Source organism: Cajanus cajan, chromosome 7 (assembly GCF_000230855.2).
Source record: "Cajanus cajan strain Asha chromosome 7, NIPB_CcT2T_4, whole genome shotgun sequence".
NCBI lineage: Eukaryota > Viridiplantae > Streptophyta > Magnoliopsida > Fabales > Fabaceae > Cajanus > Cajanus cajan.
In genome coordinates this window covers 47,010,053-47,026,964 of record NC_138523.1, presented here as the reverse complement: position 1 = coordinate 47,026,964, position 16,912 = coordinate 47,010,053, and the positions used below count along the sequence as shown (strand labels likewise).

Genomic DNA, 16,912 nt, shown 5'->3' with positions numbered 1-16,912 from the left:
TTGACTCTTCTACCCAAATTAAACGGAAAAAAACACGACTTGTTTGGTAAGTTTTCTTATTTTATTTTTTATTAATATTATATTCTTTCTGCAAATGACACTTTTCACGATGAGACAATCTAACTTGGTTATTCTCCATTGGCTTCGGTGAAAATTCTCACATATTTTTATGAACACTGCTATAGCTTTTCGGAGGTCGAATCATCTTCCGAATAATATATTATTAATATTTTTTATACATATTCAGAGATGAGTAACAAAGTTTATAAAAAAAATACATTTTCTTTTTCTATTAGAAATTAGATTATTAAACCAAAACTCCGATTCTGATTCTTATAAAAATGTATCTGACTTTTCCTAAAAAATCTGAGAATAACGGCACTATGGTCTAATTTTAATGACATTGCTATATATTCTAAATCAAATTCTAAATCAGCATCAATGATTAAAATATTAATATTGTTTAATAAATTTATTATAAAATAATTATTTAATTTACTATTTTATTGTTTAAATTAATTTTTTAATAATTTGGACAAATTTCGAAATATTTTTTTTTTTCGAAGGATACAACATTTTTCAATTTTAATTCAATTAACAGGAAAAATAGGTCAAAATATTATTACTATGTAAAATGAAAAAACCCTAATATTTTTCACTCTATCATCTTTGTTGATGTGACCGAAGTCGGAACAGGGATGTAAATCATTGTTACTACATGGAGAGTGCATAGAAGCATTAGTGAAAACTTTAACGTTCAAAGTTAAAATTTTATATTCTTATCTTTCTTGTCTTGTATACATTCTTATAAGATGTGAAATGATATTTTATAATAAAATTTGTAAATGTGAGAAATCTTACATTACAACAACACATTTTCTAAGGAGTATTGATATATCCTCGGAACTGAGATAAAAGCTTAAAAAAATTAAAATTAATTAATTTATAATTAAATGCATGCTAATGTAACATTTTTATTGGACCGACTATTTTTTCAGAGAACATTTTTTGGAAGAAATAGAATTTTTCTTTCCTAATATTTTTTTTAAATACTCTCTATATTAAATAAAATTTTATTAAAATTTTTGTTATCTTAATTACTAATTAACTGCTCTCCTAATTTAATTTATGATTTTTATTTTTATTAAATTATAACTAATAATAAAGTGCGTGTTTAAAAAAAGTGTGTTACTAACAGTCATCTTTTATATATATAATTAATATCTTGAGATTTACAAATCAAAAGTGATTTTTTTTATTATGTAAATTTTCAAAGTAACTCTAACATAATTTTTAAAAAAATATTTATTAATATTTTAAATAATATTCTAAGAACATTGATTAACAAAATCTATATATCTACCATTTTTGTAATTATCGCGAATAATTTTGTTATTTTTACTTACTTAAACTTATACACTTTATTTTTATGATGTGTTATTATTATCAAAATTTTAAATAAAAAATTCTCTACTATTGTCTTTTCTTTTTTATTTTTTCTATTATTTTTAAAAGGGATAATAAAAGTAGGGAAAATGCAAGAAAATTTAAGACTCGTTTATTTAAAATTAAATATAATTATTTTTATGAAATTGATCTTGAATCACTAAATATTATTAAAATTAATTTTAACTATATACCTTTTTATTAAAATATATGCTTTTCTTTTTTGAGAGAAAATATATTGATTTTTCCAAAACAAGAAAAATGATTTATAATAATAAATTAAATATCACTTAATTATTTTTAGGTTTAAATATTTTTTAGTTCTTCAAATATAAGATAAATTTATTTTTAACTTATTAAATTTAAAACTGATCTTTTAAACTCTTATAATTTTTAAAAAAATTATTTTAATTCTTATACTCACATTTTTTTAGAAAATTTATTAAATATTATTATATAAAATTTATTCATTGGCATCTATTAATAAAAAATTATATTAAATTCAGTTGATGGTGCATAATTATTTTAATCTATCACTTATATATATAATATTGATAATTTAAAATATTAAAATAAAATTTTGAAAATTATAAAAATAAAAAATAATAATTTTAAATTTAAAAACAAAAAACAAACTTACGATAAACTTGAGAGAAAAAAAATATTTACACTCTATTTTTTTCATCATTTTCTTTTGAATAAACTGTCACTTAATATTTATAGAAAGTACGAGAAAAACGTAAAACTGACATATAGGCAGTCTTTTTAAGATGCAGCCTTTGGGGAAATCTATGTTTCAATGTTTCATCGTAGAATAGGTCGTCTTCTCCATAGTTTTTACTAGAATTTTTAGTTTTAACTTTTACGTCTTAAATCTGCGTTAAGTTAATTTTTTTAGTTTTTTAAATTTAAAATTATTTTTTTTAATTTGGTAATTTTAAAAAATTTATTTTAATTCTTCAAATTATCAATATAATATTTGAAAATGATAAACAGTTATATAACATCGACTAAATTTAATGTGATATTTTAACTAACAGAAATATTAGTAGATAAATTTTATACGATAATATTTAATAAATTTTTTTATTAAATTATATTTTAAGAACTAAAATAAATTTTTTTTAAAAATTATAAGAGTATCTTCGTTTAAAAATGAAACATATATACTTGGTAGAGTGAGGATTATGTGGGTATTTTAAAATGTGGAGTAAAGTGAATTAGGTGAGATTGTTTAAGGAAAAATTGTTAGAGGACAATAATTTAACACTTGTTCAAATTAGGTGTGAAAGAGAAAAATTGTAACGTCAAATTTAAAATGCAAATAAATAAATAAATAAAATCTTCACGTGTAGATGTAAAGTTAGGAGGTACATATAGTTAAAAAAAGATTATAACATATATAAAAATATAGTCTGGTTTAATATAAATATTTTTTTAAATAATTTTACTTTTAAATTTATAAATCTAAAATCTTAAGATTTGAGAATCAAGTATATTATTGATTATTTAATAAATATTAATAATTTTAAAATATTTTTATTAAATAAAACATAGAAACATAAAATACCTCGATTCTATTAATTAATATGTCAAATGTGTTAGTATATATAATTAAAGTTGATAATGAATTTTATATATAAATAAATAATTTTGAATTAATATTACTTAATTTTGAAAATTAAGGAACTAAATTTATAAAAAAATAAAAAATAAAAATTGGAGAACCAAAATTACATATTCACGATATTATAAGAATCAGCAGTAAATTTAAGCATATATATATATATAATAACTTTTAGGATAGACTTATTTTTAAGTTTCTTTTAGTAATATTAACAATTTTAAAATGTAAATTTTCAATTGAGAGAAAAACAGTTATAAATTGAGTTTTAATTAAGAGCACAGAATATCTTAATCCTTTACTTGGTTATATGAAAAGGAAAGGTGCAGCATTGTATGTCCAGCAGGTATTTTCCATTTTCGAAATGGAATGAGTGTAGATGATTCCGTTGAGTATGTATTATCAAAGGTTTAATATATATATATATGTGGGAATGAACCCTTAGATTTTGTTATTCCATCTATGATTAGCAGGTAAAAAGAGAAGGAAAATGTATATGAACCATCTTCTTGGCCTTTCCTTATGTCAAATTCACACACATCACTTGCTATTCCATCAATGCCTCCCGCTTAAAATCATCACATTACAACAATTTTCAATTTGTCCTTGTCAATATATTATTAGTAGCTCAAATGAACTCAAACAATTTATTTTACAATTGCAAGATTAAAAGTATTAATTTTAAATTTGAAAATTAAAAATAAATTTATCATAAGTTTGAGAATAATTAAACTAAAATTACACTTAAATAAAAATGTTATATTATTATGTACTTACACTTAATTTATTTTTTTGTCTTTCATTAAATGTATCTTTCGTGTGAGAGATGATGTTCGAGTAAGGTTATATCATATTTTTTTAAGATAAATTGTGTATTGTTTGTCCAAAACTTTATACAAGAAAAAAGATAAGAAGAAATTAAATAAAAAAGAGAATATGTAAGACAAGTTAATTAATGTGATGAAAAAATAGAGTAAAATAATACTGTAGAATCTCTGCTATATGAATAAGTACGTAGTTTCTTATAATAATAAAGACAAGATTTTATTAATTAATTATTTTTAGTTTAGCAAAAAGTTAAATAATAATCCATGATTATATTAATTAGTCGATCACATCAATAATTCCGTTTGAATAAAATCATGGTATATAGTTAACGAGCTTAGTTAAGGTAACACAAAATGCAGGAATTAATTAATATATGTTGGGCACTTGAAAAGTGATTTTCCTGTAATTTCTCTTTCTCATGATTGAATACAAAAAGAGTAGATATATCCCTCTGAATCTTTCATTCAACTGCAAATATTACAGAAAATAGAATACAATAATAATATGACCCACATTATTAAGGAGAGTAATTATTAACTCCTTACTCTTACAACATTTTCGCTTTCAATAAACCAATTAACGTGACTAATGCAATGAAAGGACGTTAAAATAAAAATATAAGTTTTGTCATGCATGCAACGTCGCCAAGGCTCAGTGGTGACCAATTCCACCGCCACCACCTCCTCCACCGCCGCCGCCAAATCCACCTCCTCCTCCTCCTCCAAGTCCGCCACCAGAACCTCCTCCAAATCCGCCACCAAATCCGCTACCTGCACCACCTCCAAATCCACCACCTACACCTCCTCCAATACCACCACCTTTTCCAATTCCTCCTCCAATGCCACCACCTAAACCTCCACCTTTGCCTATTCCACCTCCGACACCACCACCAAGACCTCCACCTTTGCCTATTCCACCTCCGACACCACCACCAAGACCTCCACCTTTGCCTATTCCACCTCCGACACCACCACCAAGACCTCCACCTTTGCCTATTCCACCTCCCACACCACCACCCTTTCCAAAACCACCACCACCACCTTTGCCTATTCCACCGCCAACACCACCACCCTTTCCAAAACCACCACCACCACCTTTGCCTATTCCACCTCCAACACCACCACCCTTTCCAAAACCACCACCACCACCTAAACCTCCACCTTTGCCTATTCCACCTCCAACACCACCACCCTTTCCAAAGCCTCCACCAGCTCCTCCTCCAAAACCACCTCCACCACCCTTTCCAATTCCTCCACCAACTCCACCTCCTTTACCTATTCCACCTCCCAATCCTCCACCTTTACCAAACCCTCCACCGGCACCACCTCCACCTCCATGGCCACCACCTACTCCGCCACCAAAGCCTCCACCGGCACCACCTCCACCTCCATGGCCTCCACCTACTCCGCCACCAAAGCCTCCACCGGCACCACCTCCACCTCCATGGCCCCCACCTGCTCCGCCACCAAAGCCTCCACCGGCACCACCTCCAAATCCTCCACCGGCTCCTCCTCCAAATCCACCACCGAAACCACCTCCCTTCCCAAACCCTATATTCTTCTCCTCCTCATTTTTCACAGATGCCACATTCCTTGCAACCACATTGGCCACAAAAACATGAGCACAAAGCAATAAGAGCAAAGCTACTCTTTTGTCCCTTACCAACATTTTTAATTACTATCAACTCTCTGACACAACTCTGCAATCCTCGTTGGTGTAGTTTGCAGCAGTTTGAAGAGGTTTTTATAACGCGCAGAATCGATATCCATCACAGTCACAAGCTGGCCCCTTCTACCACTTTAATTCGCTTCAACTACTAACTGTTCGCACTTCGCAGCATTTAATGTACACTCGTTTCACACAATTATTCATCCATGTTAATTTGATTCCACTGCCTTTCACACGTACCAAAGAAGTAAAATTTAAGCTGCAAGAAAAACTAGGGTAGCGTCAATTCTGAATTCTCAATTCACACTTGGCTATAGCTAAATTGGTACTAGTACGTCTCATGTGGCCTAGCTATAGTCTTTCTCCATTGCCAACCTATATGCCGTAACAGTTGTCTGTTGAGCAGAGAAACGTCTATTTCTGCAACTTGTCTCTATGTCGACTCTATGTGCAATTTAATTATTTTCCTTCATCATATGGATGCCTTTATTGTTATCTACAAGTCTACTTCATAGGTTAGGTTATCATGTGATATACATGGCAATGCATGCATGTGGATTTTTTTTTCTGCAGAAAATATTAGTAGAAAAAATGAAAGAGAATATTATATTGTGGTAAAAATAATTGTCCTAGAGACATGTTGAAATCTCATGAATAATGAAAAAAAAAAAAACAGAAAGTATGAAAGAAAGTTTTTAAAAATAATTAACTCTTTTTGTTATCTCTCTTAAAGACATATTTTCTTTATATAATATCAAGAGAGACAAATGATAAAGAAATATTTTTAATACCAATGATAACACAATTAATTAATATGTCAACAGTAAGATTGAAATAATTAACTCTTATATGTTATTATTTTTGTAATCTCCCACCAATAATAGATAAGTGAAAGAGGAATAAGAACAAATTTTATACAAGAAAAGATTTTTGTGCTTGTTAATGTCAATATGATTGAATTAACACATAGTGCAACGAGACAACACCTTATGTTTAAAAAATGAATTATTCTTAAATTTAATGGAATTAAGATGAGATCCCACAATACACACTTTTGTCTTTAAAACCGTGATAATTCTATGACTAAAATTTTATATTGTATTTTAAGCATTTATATGTATATTCACCTTAAGTTGTTCATGAGCGCTTAGAAAGATAACCAAAGTCTTTTATGTAAAATTGGAAGGTGACCTATACCTTTAGACTCACATAGGTAGATATTTCAAGTGTGCCTTTATAACACCACTCATATCAAGGACTATGTATTTATTAAGAGCTCATGACTCAACCTCATATCAAACACTATCACATGTCATAAGAATGAAAAATGTAGTGCATAAGAGTATTCACATGATTTTGTTTGACCACTAATTGGGTGTCCATTATACTTTTCTCTACTCATGACTTTTAGATCATTTCCTAATATATCTAGGATAATTTTTTTGAGTAATCCTATTATGAAAGGATCAATAAAATTCTTCTTACCTTTTACATATATACTTGTGTGAGATACCACAATTTTTAATTAAAATTTTGACAATACCATGTTTCAGTATTACAAACACTATTAGTTACAATAATTACAACATATTAATTATATAATGAAAGGATATACAAAAGATGTAGATGTCTCCTATATATAATAGTATATTAGTCATTAGGTCTCTTTCACTATTATGTTTATTCATCTACACATTTAAGTATTAGGAATTCTAATCCTATTGTAAATTATGTTATACATGTTTGTTTTGTTAATTTCTAAGAAATTATACCACCTCCAAAAGTGAATATATATATACTTATCTCATCATTTTTTGAACTCCAATTGTATCACAAAACCATTTTGAGACAGTTGGAAAGTTTATAAGCTTTAAACTCCAAGTCACGATACTTTTATATACTTTTAAAAGATGTAAAAACATTCCAATAATCATCATTTAAATTATGAATGTATCTACTCAATCTACTTACAACATATGTGATATCAATTATAAAGTAATTTATTAGATACATATATAACACCCCCAATTAATTTTTCTTATTCAGATTAAGAAATATTGGTTCCCCTTCTAATGACATTCTATCATTTTTTTTAAATGAATTGATATGAACATATAATGCTCTATCATATGCAACATTGAAATTATTGAAATTTCTTTAATAAATTTTTAAATATAATAAATTTCACTTAGAGTGAAACTATTTTCAATTTTTTTCTTATATTTTAATACCTAAAATCACATAATTTTTATCTGAAGTCTTTCATCTCAAACTATAACTTAAAAACTCTTTAATTTTAATCACCACTTTCAATTAGACGTCAAATAACAACAAATTATTGCATGACATCACAAAATCATTTTTATATACACAGAAACAAAAAGTGTTTATTGAACTTCTCATACCATAACTTATATATATTTGTTTTAAACCATTCAATCTAAGCTTACAAACTTTGTGTTATTGTCTTGATATGAAATAATATTTTGGTTCTCATTGTAAATTCTTTTTATTGATCTATCATGCATATATTTTCTTTTAACAAATCATTTCATCTCATAAGCACTTTATATTCTATTTTATAGTTAATAACAAAATAACCTCTAAAGTAACAATAATTTTACACCTTCATTTTATACATTATTTATACATATTAGTTGTGTACGTTTGAGCATATGACAATGTATGTATCTTCAATATTTTTATTATGATTAAATCTACAATTTTATTTTTCTCATCAAATTAATAAAAAAAATAATAATAATTGATTTTTTCATTGGGTCATGCATAAAATTTGATTACTTAACAAATACTAAGTAAATTTGATTATATACTGTATAAGAAACAACCATCAAAACAAAATTCTTAACATATGTGACTAATTAAAACGACATTGCAAACAAATCATTTTTTTCCTTCTAAGTAGCCTTTTAATTACATATTAGATATTATTACCTATTTATTTTTTTACCACATTTTATTTTATTTTTTATTTTTTTCTCATAGACATTTTGTAAATTGTTTGATGCAGAGATCAAATAACAAATTTTATATACAATTAAAGATAATATGAGATACCAATATTTTTGATAGTTTTCAATTAATTTGATTTTACTCCCTCATTATTTTCTCAAACGAATTGTTGGTTCGTCTTCAAAATATTGTCAATCAGATTGTTTAGAAAATATTAACAATCTTTGTGTTTGTCCCTTGTTGGTTTTATCAAGAATTTTGAGTTTTAATACATTAATCAAATCAATTTCATAAAAAACAAACTCATTAAAAAGATAAATAATTTGCTTTTAGATTGTTGGAAAATATTAGTATAAAAGAATAAAAGAAAATACTGTATCGTGACAAAAGTTATTATCCTGAAAGCAAATTCTCGGTGGGTTTCTGCAACTCAATAATCGATTTGCTCCCTAAGATTTACACGACCATATGTTTAAACTCATGTACTCTAGGTGAAACATGTTGGAGTCTCACAAATAATATCCAGAACAACATAAAATATGAATAAAAATTTTAAAAAATAAATAATCATCTATCTTAATACTCTTTTTTTATACAGTACCAAGAGAATTAACTTATTGACAAATAGTAAAGAAAGCATTTTTAATACTAACAAAAAATAATTAATATGTGAACTGGAAATTGAAATAATCGGTTCATATATGCCATTTTCTCCACTACATGCAAGTTAGATTAGGTTTTGGAAACGATATTTATACAACAAAATATGTGACATGATATATAGTTGACTGTGAAAGGAGTGTCCCAATTAGTTAATGTAAGTTTGAAAATTGAACCATAAGTTTTTATTAGGGGTTGGTTGTGTTTTATAGTTCTTCATAAGTGCATGTTGACTGTGCAGTACGTGGAATTCTGGTTTGGACAACTGAAAAATTATCGTCGACAGGATTTTATGATATATGATGAGGTTATTTTATGATATTTGTTTGAGAAGATATTTTATGAGGGTTATTTTTAAAATATTATTTCACACATAATTTTACAATGATGAGATATTGTCTATTTTGAGCCTAAACTCTCACACATTTACTTTTGGTCATCATCCAAAAGTCTCTCAATTATTGGAGTATGAGTGTGTTTTATAAATTGTTATTTTTTTCTCTCTCTTGTTTTATAAGATGTGAGGCTTATTTATGAAAGTTTTTTTTAAAAGATTATTTCATACACAACTCGACAATGATAAGATATTGTCCGTTTTAGACCTAAACCCTCACAGTTTTGCTTTTGACCATCATCTAAAAAGCTTCTTAATCATTATTAGAGTACGAATGTATTTTTTCTTTTATTTTATCAAATGGTACTTATTTGTATTCCACTAATACAGATGTCAGAAAGTTGCTTTATAAAATGAATAATCTAGATCTGGGTTATAGGCAACGAACACATAATGTAAAGATGATGGGGCCAACCCAAGTTAGAGAGAGCAGAGAAATGAAGTGTTAAGATTTGGAAGAAAGGTGTGCTTTGGTGAACAATTGCATGTGCTTGGCTGATGAAAAATTTATTGCCCGGTGGAATTTTGTTTTGTTCTCTAAATCTGTGTGGCTGGCATCCATAACCATGCAAATTAAGTAATTGGATAACGACAAGATCGAAAGATCCACACAATTAGCCTCGCATTCAATTTACATTACCTAATTTTTAACTGCCTTCAATTTTGTTTTACTTTGCTAGTACTACGTATCCTTTAATTACATCAATTATTGGTGGATATAATGCCAACATTAATTATATGTCCGGCGATATACGTAGTATAAGGGTGTTGATTTTATTTTCATGCATTTTTCCTTGTAAATAATAGATCTTACATACACTAGAATTAATCTAATTATCGTGGGAGGCTATGTTGTGGGATTACATAATTAATTAATGGCTATAAATAATTATTTTGAAGTTGTTTAATCCTATTTTTATTTAGGGTAAGTTTTATACACATTAATTATTTGATCAGTTTGGCAAAGTATTACATTAATTCCTAGTTGATTTGTCCAGATTCCATTGGATTATGGGAGGAGCAATTATTTTTAATCGATTAACTAATGCATTTTATATATAAACCAGGCTTGTTTTTCTCTAGTTAATACCATGATTTCTACTATTAAAAAAATAAAAAAGAAATCTGAGCTTCAATTGTTGAAATGTTTTATGTTTAGGTACTTATTCGGTTTCAAAATACTCATAGGCACGTAAACACTCCAATGCAATTCTCGTAGTTGTAAGTAAATAAATTAAACTATGTTGTATATATACGTAAAATCTTTAAGGCTTAAAGTATATTTTTTTTCTCTTTAAGATTTAGGATAAATTTATTTTTGTTTTTTAAATTTAAAATTGTTATTTTTAGTTCATATAATTTTAAAAATTTTATTTTAATTCTTTAGATCACTAATAATATATCTAAAAGTGATAAATTGAGATAATTATATAATATCAATTAAGTTTAATGTGATATATTCATTAATAATGATACTAGTAAATAAATTTTATGTCACAATATTTAACAAATTTTTGAATAAAATTTGAGTATAAAAAACTAAAATCATATTTTTTAAAATTTTGAGAAATTAAAAAAAAAAAATTTTAAATTTGAGAGATTATAAAAACATATTTAAATCAATCTTTTAATTGTAATTCTCTTCTCTCTCTCTCACACACACACACGCACACACGCAGACGCACACGCACACGCGCACGCACGCACGCGCGCGCGCACACACACACACACACGCACGCACGCACGCACGCACGCGCGCGCACACACGCACGCACGCACGCACACGCACACACACAGAGAGACACAGAGAGAGTCATATCAGGATGATTTTAAGTCATATCAGGATGATTTTTCTTTAAACCATATAAAACTTTAGCACATGGTATTGGAAGTTTGGAACGAATTTTATTTTGGCTTTTGATCCTATCCTCAATACGTAAGTACACACACACACAGAGAGACACAGAGAGAGTCATATCAGGATGATTTTAAGTCATATCAGGATGATTTTTCTTTAAACCATATAAAAACTTTAGCACATGGTATTGGAAGTTTGGAACGAATTTTATTTTGGCTTTTGATCCTATCCTCAATACGTAAGTACCCTTAGTGTATATGTCCTTGTCTTCAATTCATTACAAGCATATAGATATAAAAGGCAAGAATTAAATGCCAATCTGAACTAACATCAAATTGGAAAGCGCAGATGAGTTGTATGTGCAGTTTATAATTCGTTTTCTAGCCTCCAAATATGACTAAGCTGTTGGAGGGTTAAATCAGACAAGAATTGGTTATCCAGAGTAGTAAAGGTTAGTTTGTTCTCACACTGTAAAAGCAAAGACCTATATATCAACTTTTTGAGCTAATTAAACAAAATTCATGTACACAAGTTATTTGAACCTTAAAAGAAAAAGCAATTAATTACTCCTCCTTTTCAAAGTTTTTAGAAGAGATTAAATGAAGAGATTTTGCAATTTGGGGAACCTATATATTTACTCCTAAAGACTACCTAAAAGCACTTTTAAGCACAAAATTAATGGATCTGCTGCACAATTTATCATATCAGTCTCAACTCTCAATGTCTCACCAGTCACCACCAGACAACTCTATTCATATTCCTCATTTGCTAACCTATAAACGTGTAGACCTATTGATTGCTCTTTCTACCACCATGTTACTATATATGTATTAAATGATAGATGATTTTTTTTCATAAATACTTTTAACCAAAAAAAATAAGAATGAAGAGTAAAATAATCTTTTTTTAAGTTAAAATCAGTTTCTTCATAATTAAAATTTTCACTTTCTAAAAAGTTAATATGAGAAAAGTTTTATAAGTTTTTTATAAGTTAAAATTAATATAAAAAATAAATATCTAATTCATTAAGATTAATAAAAGTAGTTAAATTAGTTATAATTAATAATGTAATAGTTTGTGGTGTCAAAAAAAAATGTAATAATTTGAAATTTCATTGTAAAAATACTTATACAATTAAATGGTGTAAGTAGTAGTTATATTTAATGACACTACTAAAAAATTAATAAATATTTTTAATTATAATGGCTCAATAAATACATTCACACTAATAAAAAAATGAGTAGATATCTCATAAATACTCATAATAAATTAAGAGTATAAAAGTAAATTATCCATTAATACATTAAAAAATAGAACTATCTTTCTTATTAGTCTTTCATTTATTTGTTATGTATAAGAATGAAATAATATAAATTTAGTTTTTGAATAAATTTATTTTATCATTTTTATTTTATTTTCTTTTATTAGAAGTGCTCATGAAAAATATCACCCAATAATTTCATTAGTTCTTCGCAATTTTAACATTATAATGACTATGTAATAAAAATTAGAATTTGTCCAAATGTGCATTAACAGTAATTAGGAGAGTGACTAAATAAATTGATTTGTTTTTTTAGAAGAAATAAATTTATAAGTTAATAGTTGGATTATTTGTATTATAGATAATTAGTTTGGGTTGAGATACATTTCATTTTCTTTGATTTCTTTACATAGCTAAAGTTCTTCTCAAAGTCCAACTAGGTGTAAGGCTCATGTTAACTATTCCCCCTCTATTTTTCGACGTCTTGCTGCTGCCTCTTTTCGGCCCAAGAGATGTATATCTTATTTCTCTTTCTCTCCATCTAATTGATCAGCTGCAAATTCGATGATCCAAAATATTAGTACTATTTTTTTTTCCCTTCATATAAGTTTACATCATGTCATCGAACGAGGGAAATGACATGTTTAATAATTTTTTATAAATATAAATTTTTGCTTGTATGAAATTCTTTTAAAACATTCTTTATTATTCAATATCATTATTGGTGTATTATATTGATGACATATGTTTATAATATCCATATTAATAGGTTAACATTTTTTATGTATACGGTGGAGGTTTTTTTTTTTTTTTTTTTTTCAATTTAGTCATATTCCCTTTTGTTCAGACAACCTCTCTTAGTTAGATACACACCATTGTAAACCACCATGATGTAAGGGACAGTTTTTTACGACAATATATTTTTTTTCTTTTTTACTTGCATTCATTTCTCTTGTAAGCATCAATACTCAACGAATCAAGAGAAAGAGTGACAAGCATGAGGGTTCCTCCCTCAAACGTGCGCGGTAACAAAAGAACAATTGTAGTGACAAGGTTATGGAAGAAGGAAATAACACAAAAGAAATCGGTTTTGTTGAGGGAGAGAATGTAGTGGACATATTATCATCAAGGAAAAGATTCCCAAAGATGTGGGACGTGTAATGGAGGCAAACAACAACAAAGAGGAATCAAGTGAGTATTCCCTTGTCAAAGTATTAAGAGCATTCATTAGAAAGTAAGTTAATTAAATAAGGTTGAATGTTGAATTATCTAAGAAAAGGTCAAATTCAGACCTAAAGCATGATTAACTCAAATAACTTATCTTAAGTATAATTGGCCTAGTCTCATACAAGTTAATTTATCTCTTGTATAGTTAGTTAGCTTAGTTTGATCTCAAGTATATCTTACTTAATTTACTTAGCTTTAAGTGTCTTAACTTGACTAACTTAATTTCGTATGTAGATAATTTTTAGCTATGATTGCTTACTTTATTATTATTATTATCAAGATTGAATCCTAACAAAATGACTAGCCATGTTTGATTATAAGTGTGTTTATATATATATATATATATATATATATATATGGTTTAACTCTTTCATAATTTTAAAGTCTTGAAGTATCAAAAATGAGGAAATTTAGCTTACATGAAATCCAATAGTTAAGTATCATAACTTAATCTTAATTTCAAATGGTCAAGTATGAACCACATTAATTAAAGAGTCGAGTATAAGTGGTTAATGAGTCGAACTCAATGTTGAATCGTTTGACTAAAACTCAAGTTCAATCTTTGATAAAAATAATCATTAACCAAACTTTACTTATCCACAGGTCGAGTTAGATTAAATTAAGACAAAATCTTAAGATATTGGTGTGAAAACAAAAAAGTGTGAACCATATTGTCAAATTAAACATATTAATGTTATTTAAATCTTGGGCAAGTAAAAGCCTTGATAAGAAAATCAAGAATATGAATGTTGGAACTAAGTGACATTTTTATGTGTGTATGTCTCATATCCATAAAATATAATTTTTTCTCTTGTCCCTCAAATTTTTAAGTGGTTGAGTTCAAGGCTAAATCTGAGCAAAATATGAATAATTAAAATCAATTTTGAACTTAATATGTGAAGATAAAGATCAAACCTAATCTTGGTAAAATATGAACAATTAAAATCAATTTTCATCATAACCAAATTAAGCTTGGTTATATGAGAACATCTTAAGCTCTTTCGCTTATGCAAAACTTAGAGTTTGAGGACCTATATACTGTTTAAGAAATAATTTTATAAAATGTTTTTGATTTTTTGGTTTTAATAACTAATCATTAATTAGTTATGACAATTTTTTTTTATAAAAAAAACAGGCTTAAATTTTAAAATTTAAAATAAATCAAACTTCTTTTGACAAGATAAATCAAACTTATTTAAACAGCGGTATTCTATGTCATATATATTATTTTAATTATTATTTAAGTTTATTAAAAGAGGTTAATGTGTATCGGAATTCTTGTATTATTATTGTTAAAAAAATTACGCTATTATATAATGACCATTTAAACTCATGAATGCATTATGCACAAATAAAATCTTATGAAAATGGATAAAAAAGAAACTCATGAAATAATTTTATTTTTGCAATAAAAAATTTAGATTAGAGTAACACATCATCTCATATAAGATCAGAATCAACCACCTAAAATATATATAAAAAAATAAAAAATAAAAAAAATTGAATTCAATCTAGGTTTTAACCAGTAAAATTAAATAAACTTAACTTATGAAATAATGTAACACATTATTTAATGACAGATCCATCAACATTAAACATTTATTCATAATTCATAACAGCAATTTTTATTATATCAGATTAATTTGGTTAACCAAGGCAATAAAAATAGGATAATTAAAAAAAGTATATATCAATGGAGATGAATGGCTTAGACAAAGAAATTAAATGAAACATCGTTTATATATATAGTGGGCGTGCATAACATGATTAAAAATGAGAAAGAAGTTTCTTATAATCTTCTTGTTTATTTTATATGAAATAACATATATAATAGGAAGAGTAACTCCTCAATTATTAAAGTATTATATTAAAGACATAGAAGATAAGTGGTTCTATCCAATAGTTGGAACCTGATAAACAATTCCATCTTTATTAACCCAAACCCAAACCCTATCACATCGAAAATCAGGGGTGACAATGGTTCCTTCAATCACTATAATAGCATCCACCAAAGGATTCTCCCTCTCAATTGTAGCCTCTGCCACCGTTCCTTCCACTCCAACCAACTCAGGCCATGAGCTCTTACCTGCGCAACATCGATCAAATTATATAACTCATCACACACACACACACATATATATATATATATATATATATATACATGCACGCCAACATATTTACTATTTATTTACCTTGGCACTCTGACATTTTCTTTTTCTGATTTCTTAATGCACTTCTTCTGTTCGTGATGATATAGATGCGTTCATATCAAGGGGTATTTATAGTTTCTTTTGGTGTTAACCTTTATTTGTAGTTGAACGGTGCATTTTGTACTATGTCTAACACGTGACGTACGCTATAGCTGGAGACGATGTTAATCATATTAATTGTCAAAATTATACAAATGAGATTTGTCAAATTTTACAAAATGAGATTTGTCAAATTTTACAATGTCACGCTATCAGTCTTCAATTTTGAAACTGTTTTGCTGCTGAATTGTCTTCAAGTCTTTACACACATAGCTTCTAAATTCTAATCTAATAAACCGCATTTATGTTCATGGAGCAAGTTGACAAACTACTCATAATATTGCTTAACATAATATTATCATATTTATAATATATATCAATATAGTATAAAGTATAAATCACTTTTTTCTACAAATAAAAAGATAATTAATGTGAAAAATATATTTTTTTTTCAACAAATGCATCATGTTTGAATAAAATACGAAGAAAAATGGGAATCTATTTGAACTTATTGATACTGTTGTTTGTTGTTCTACTAAAGGACTTGTCTTACCAATGTATGGGAAATTGATTTGAACGGAAAAGTTATTGTAGCTTTAAAAACTTGCAGAGGTGGAGATGAATGGAATTATATTTAACCATTTTAGGAGCTAGTTCAGTTTTTTCTCCATTCCCTCATTGTGAAGCAATTGGACCTAATATGACTAATGTACGTTTTTTTTTT

At 27.2% G+C, this 16,912-nt stretch overlaps 2 protein-coding genes across 2 annotated transcripts; both read right to left on the bottom strand.

Annotated features, from left to right (window-relative positions):
- Positions 1-4,320: 4,320 nt before the first annotated feature.
- Positions 4,321-5,651, bottom strand: LOC109792040 (uncharacterized). The gene has a single exon (XM_020351424.3). The coding sequence runs from the start codon at positions 5,564-5,566 to the stop codon at positions 4,550-4,552; it is 1,017 nt and encodes a 338-aa protein (XP_020207013.2). The 5' UTR covers positions 5,567-5,651; the 3' UTR covers positions 4,321-4,549.
- A 10,052-nt stretch (positions 5,652-15,703) lies between these two features.
- LOC109804869 (inhibitor of trypsin and hageman factor) lies at positions 15,704-16,250 on the bottom strand. Its single transcript, XM_020366766.3, has 2 exons — positions 16,132-16,250; positions 15,704-16,025 (listed from the first exon to the last, which is right to left on the bottom strand). Exons 1-2 carry the CDS (start codon positions 16,145-16,147, stop codon positions 15,832-15,834), a joined length of 210 nt encoding a protein of 69 aa, XP_020222355.1. The 5' UTR covers positions 16,148-16,250; the 3' UTR covers positions 15,704-15,831.
- Between the last annotated feature and the right edge of the window lie 662 nt (positions 16,251-16,912).

Bases quoted from the DNA above. Each gene is read 5' to 3' on its own strand.
- LOC109792040 (XM_020351424.3), bottom strand. From the start codon at position 5,566: ATGTTGGTAAGGGACAAAAGAGTAGCTTTGCTCTTATTGCTTTGTGCT.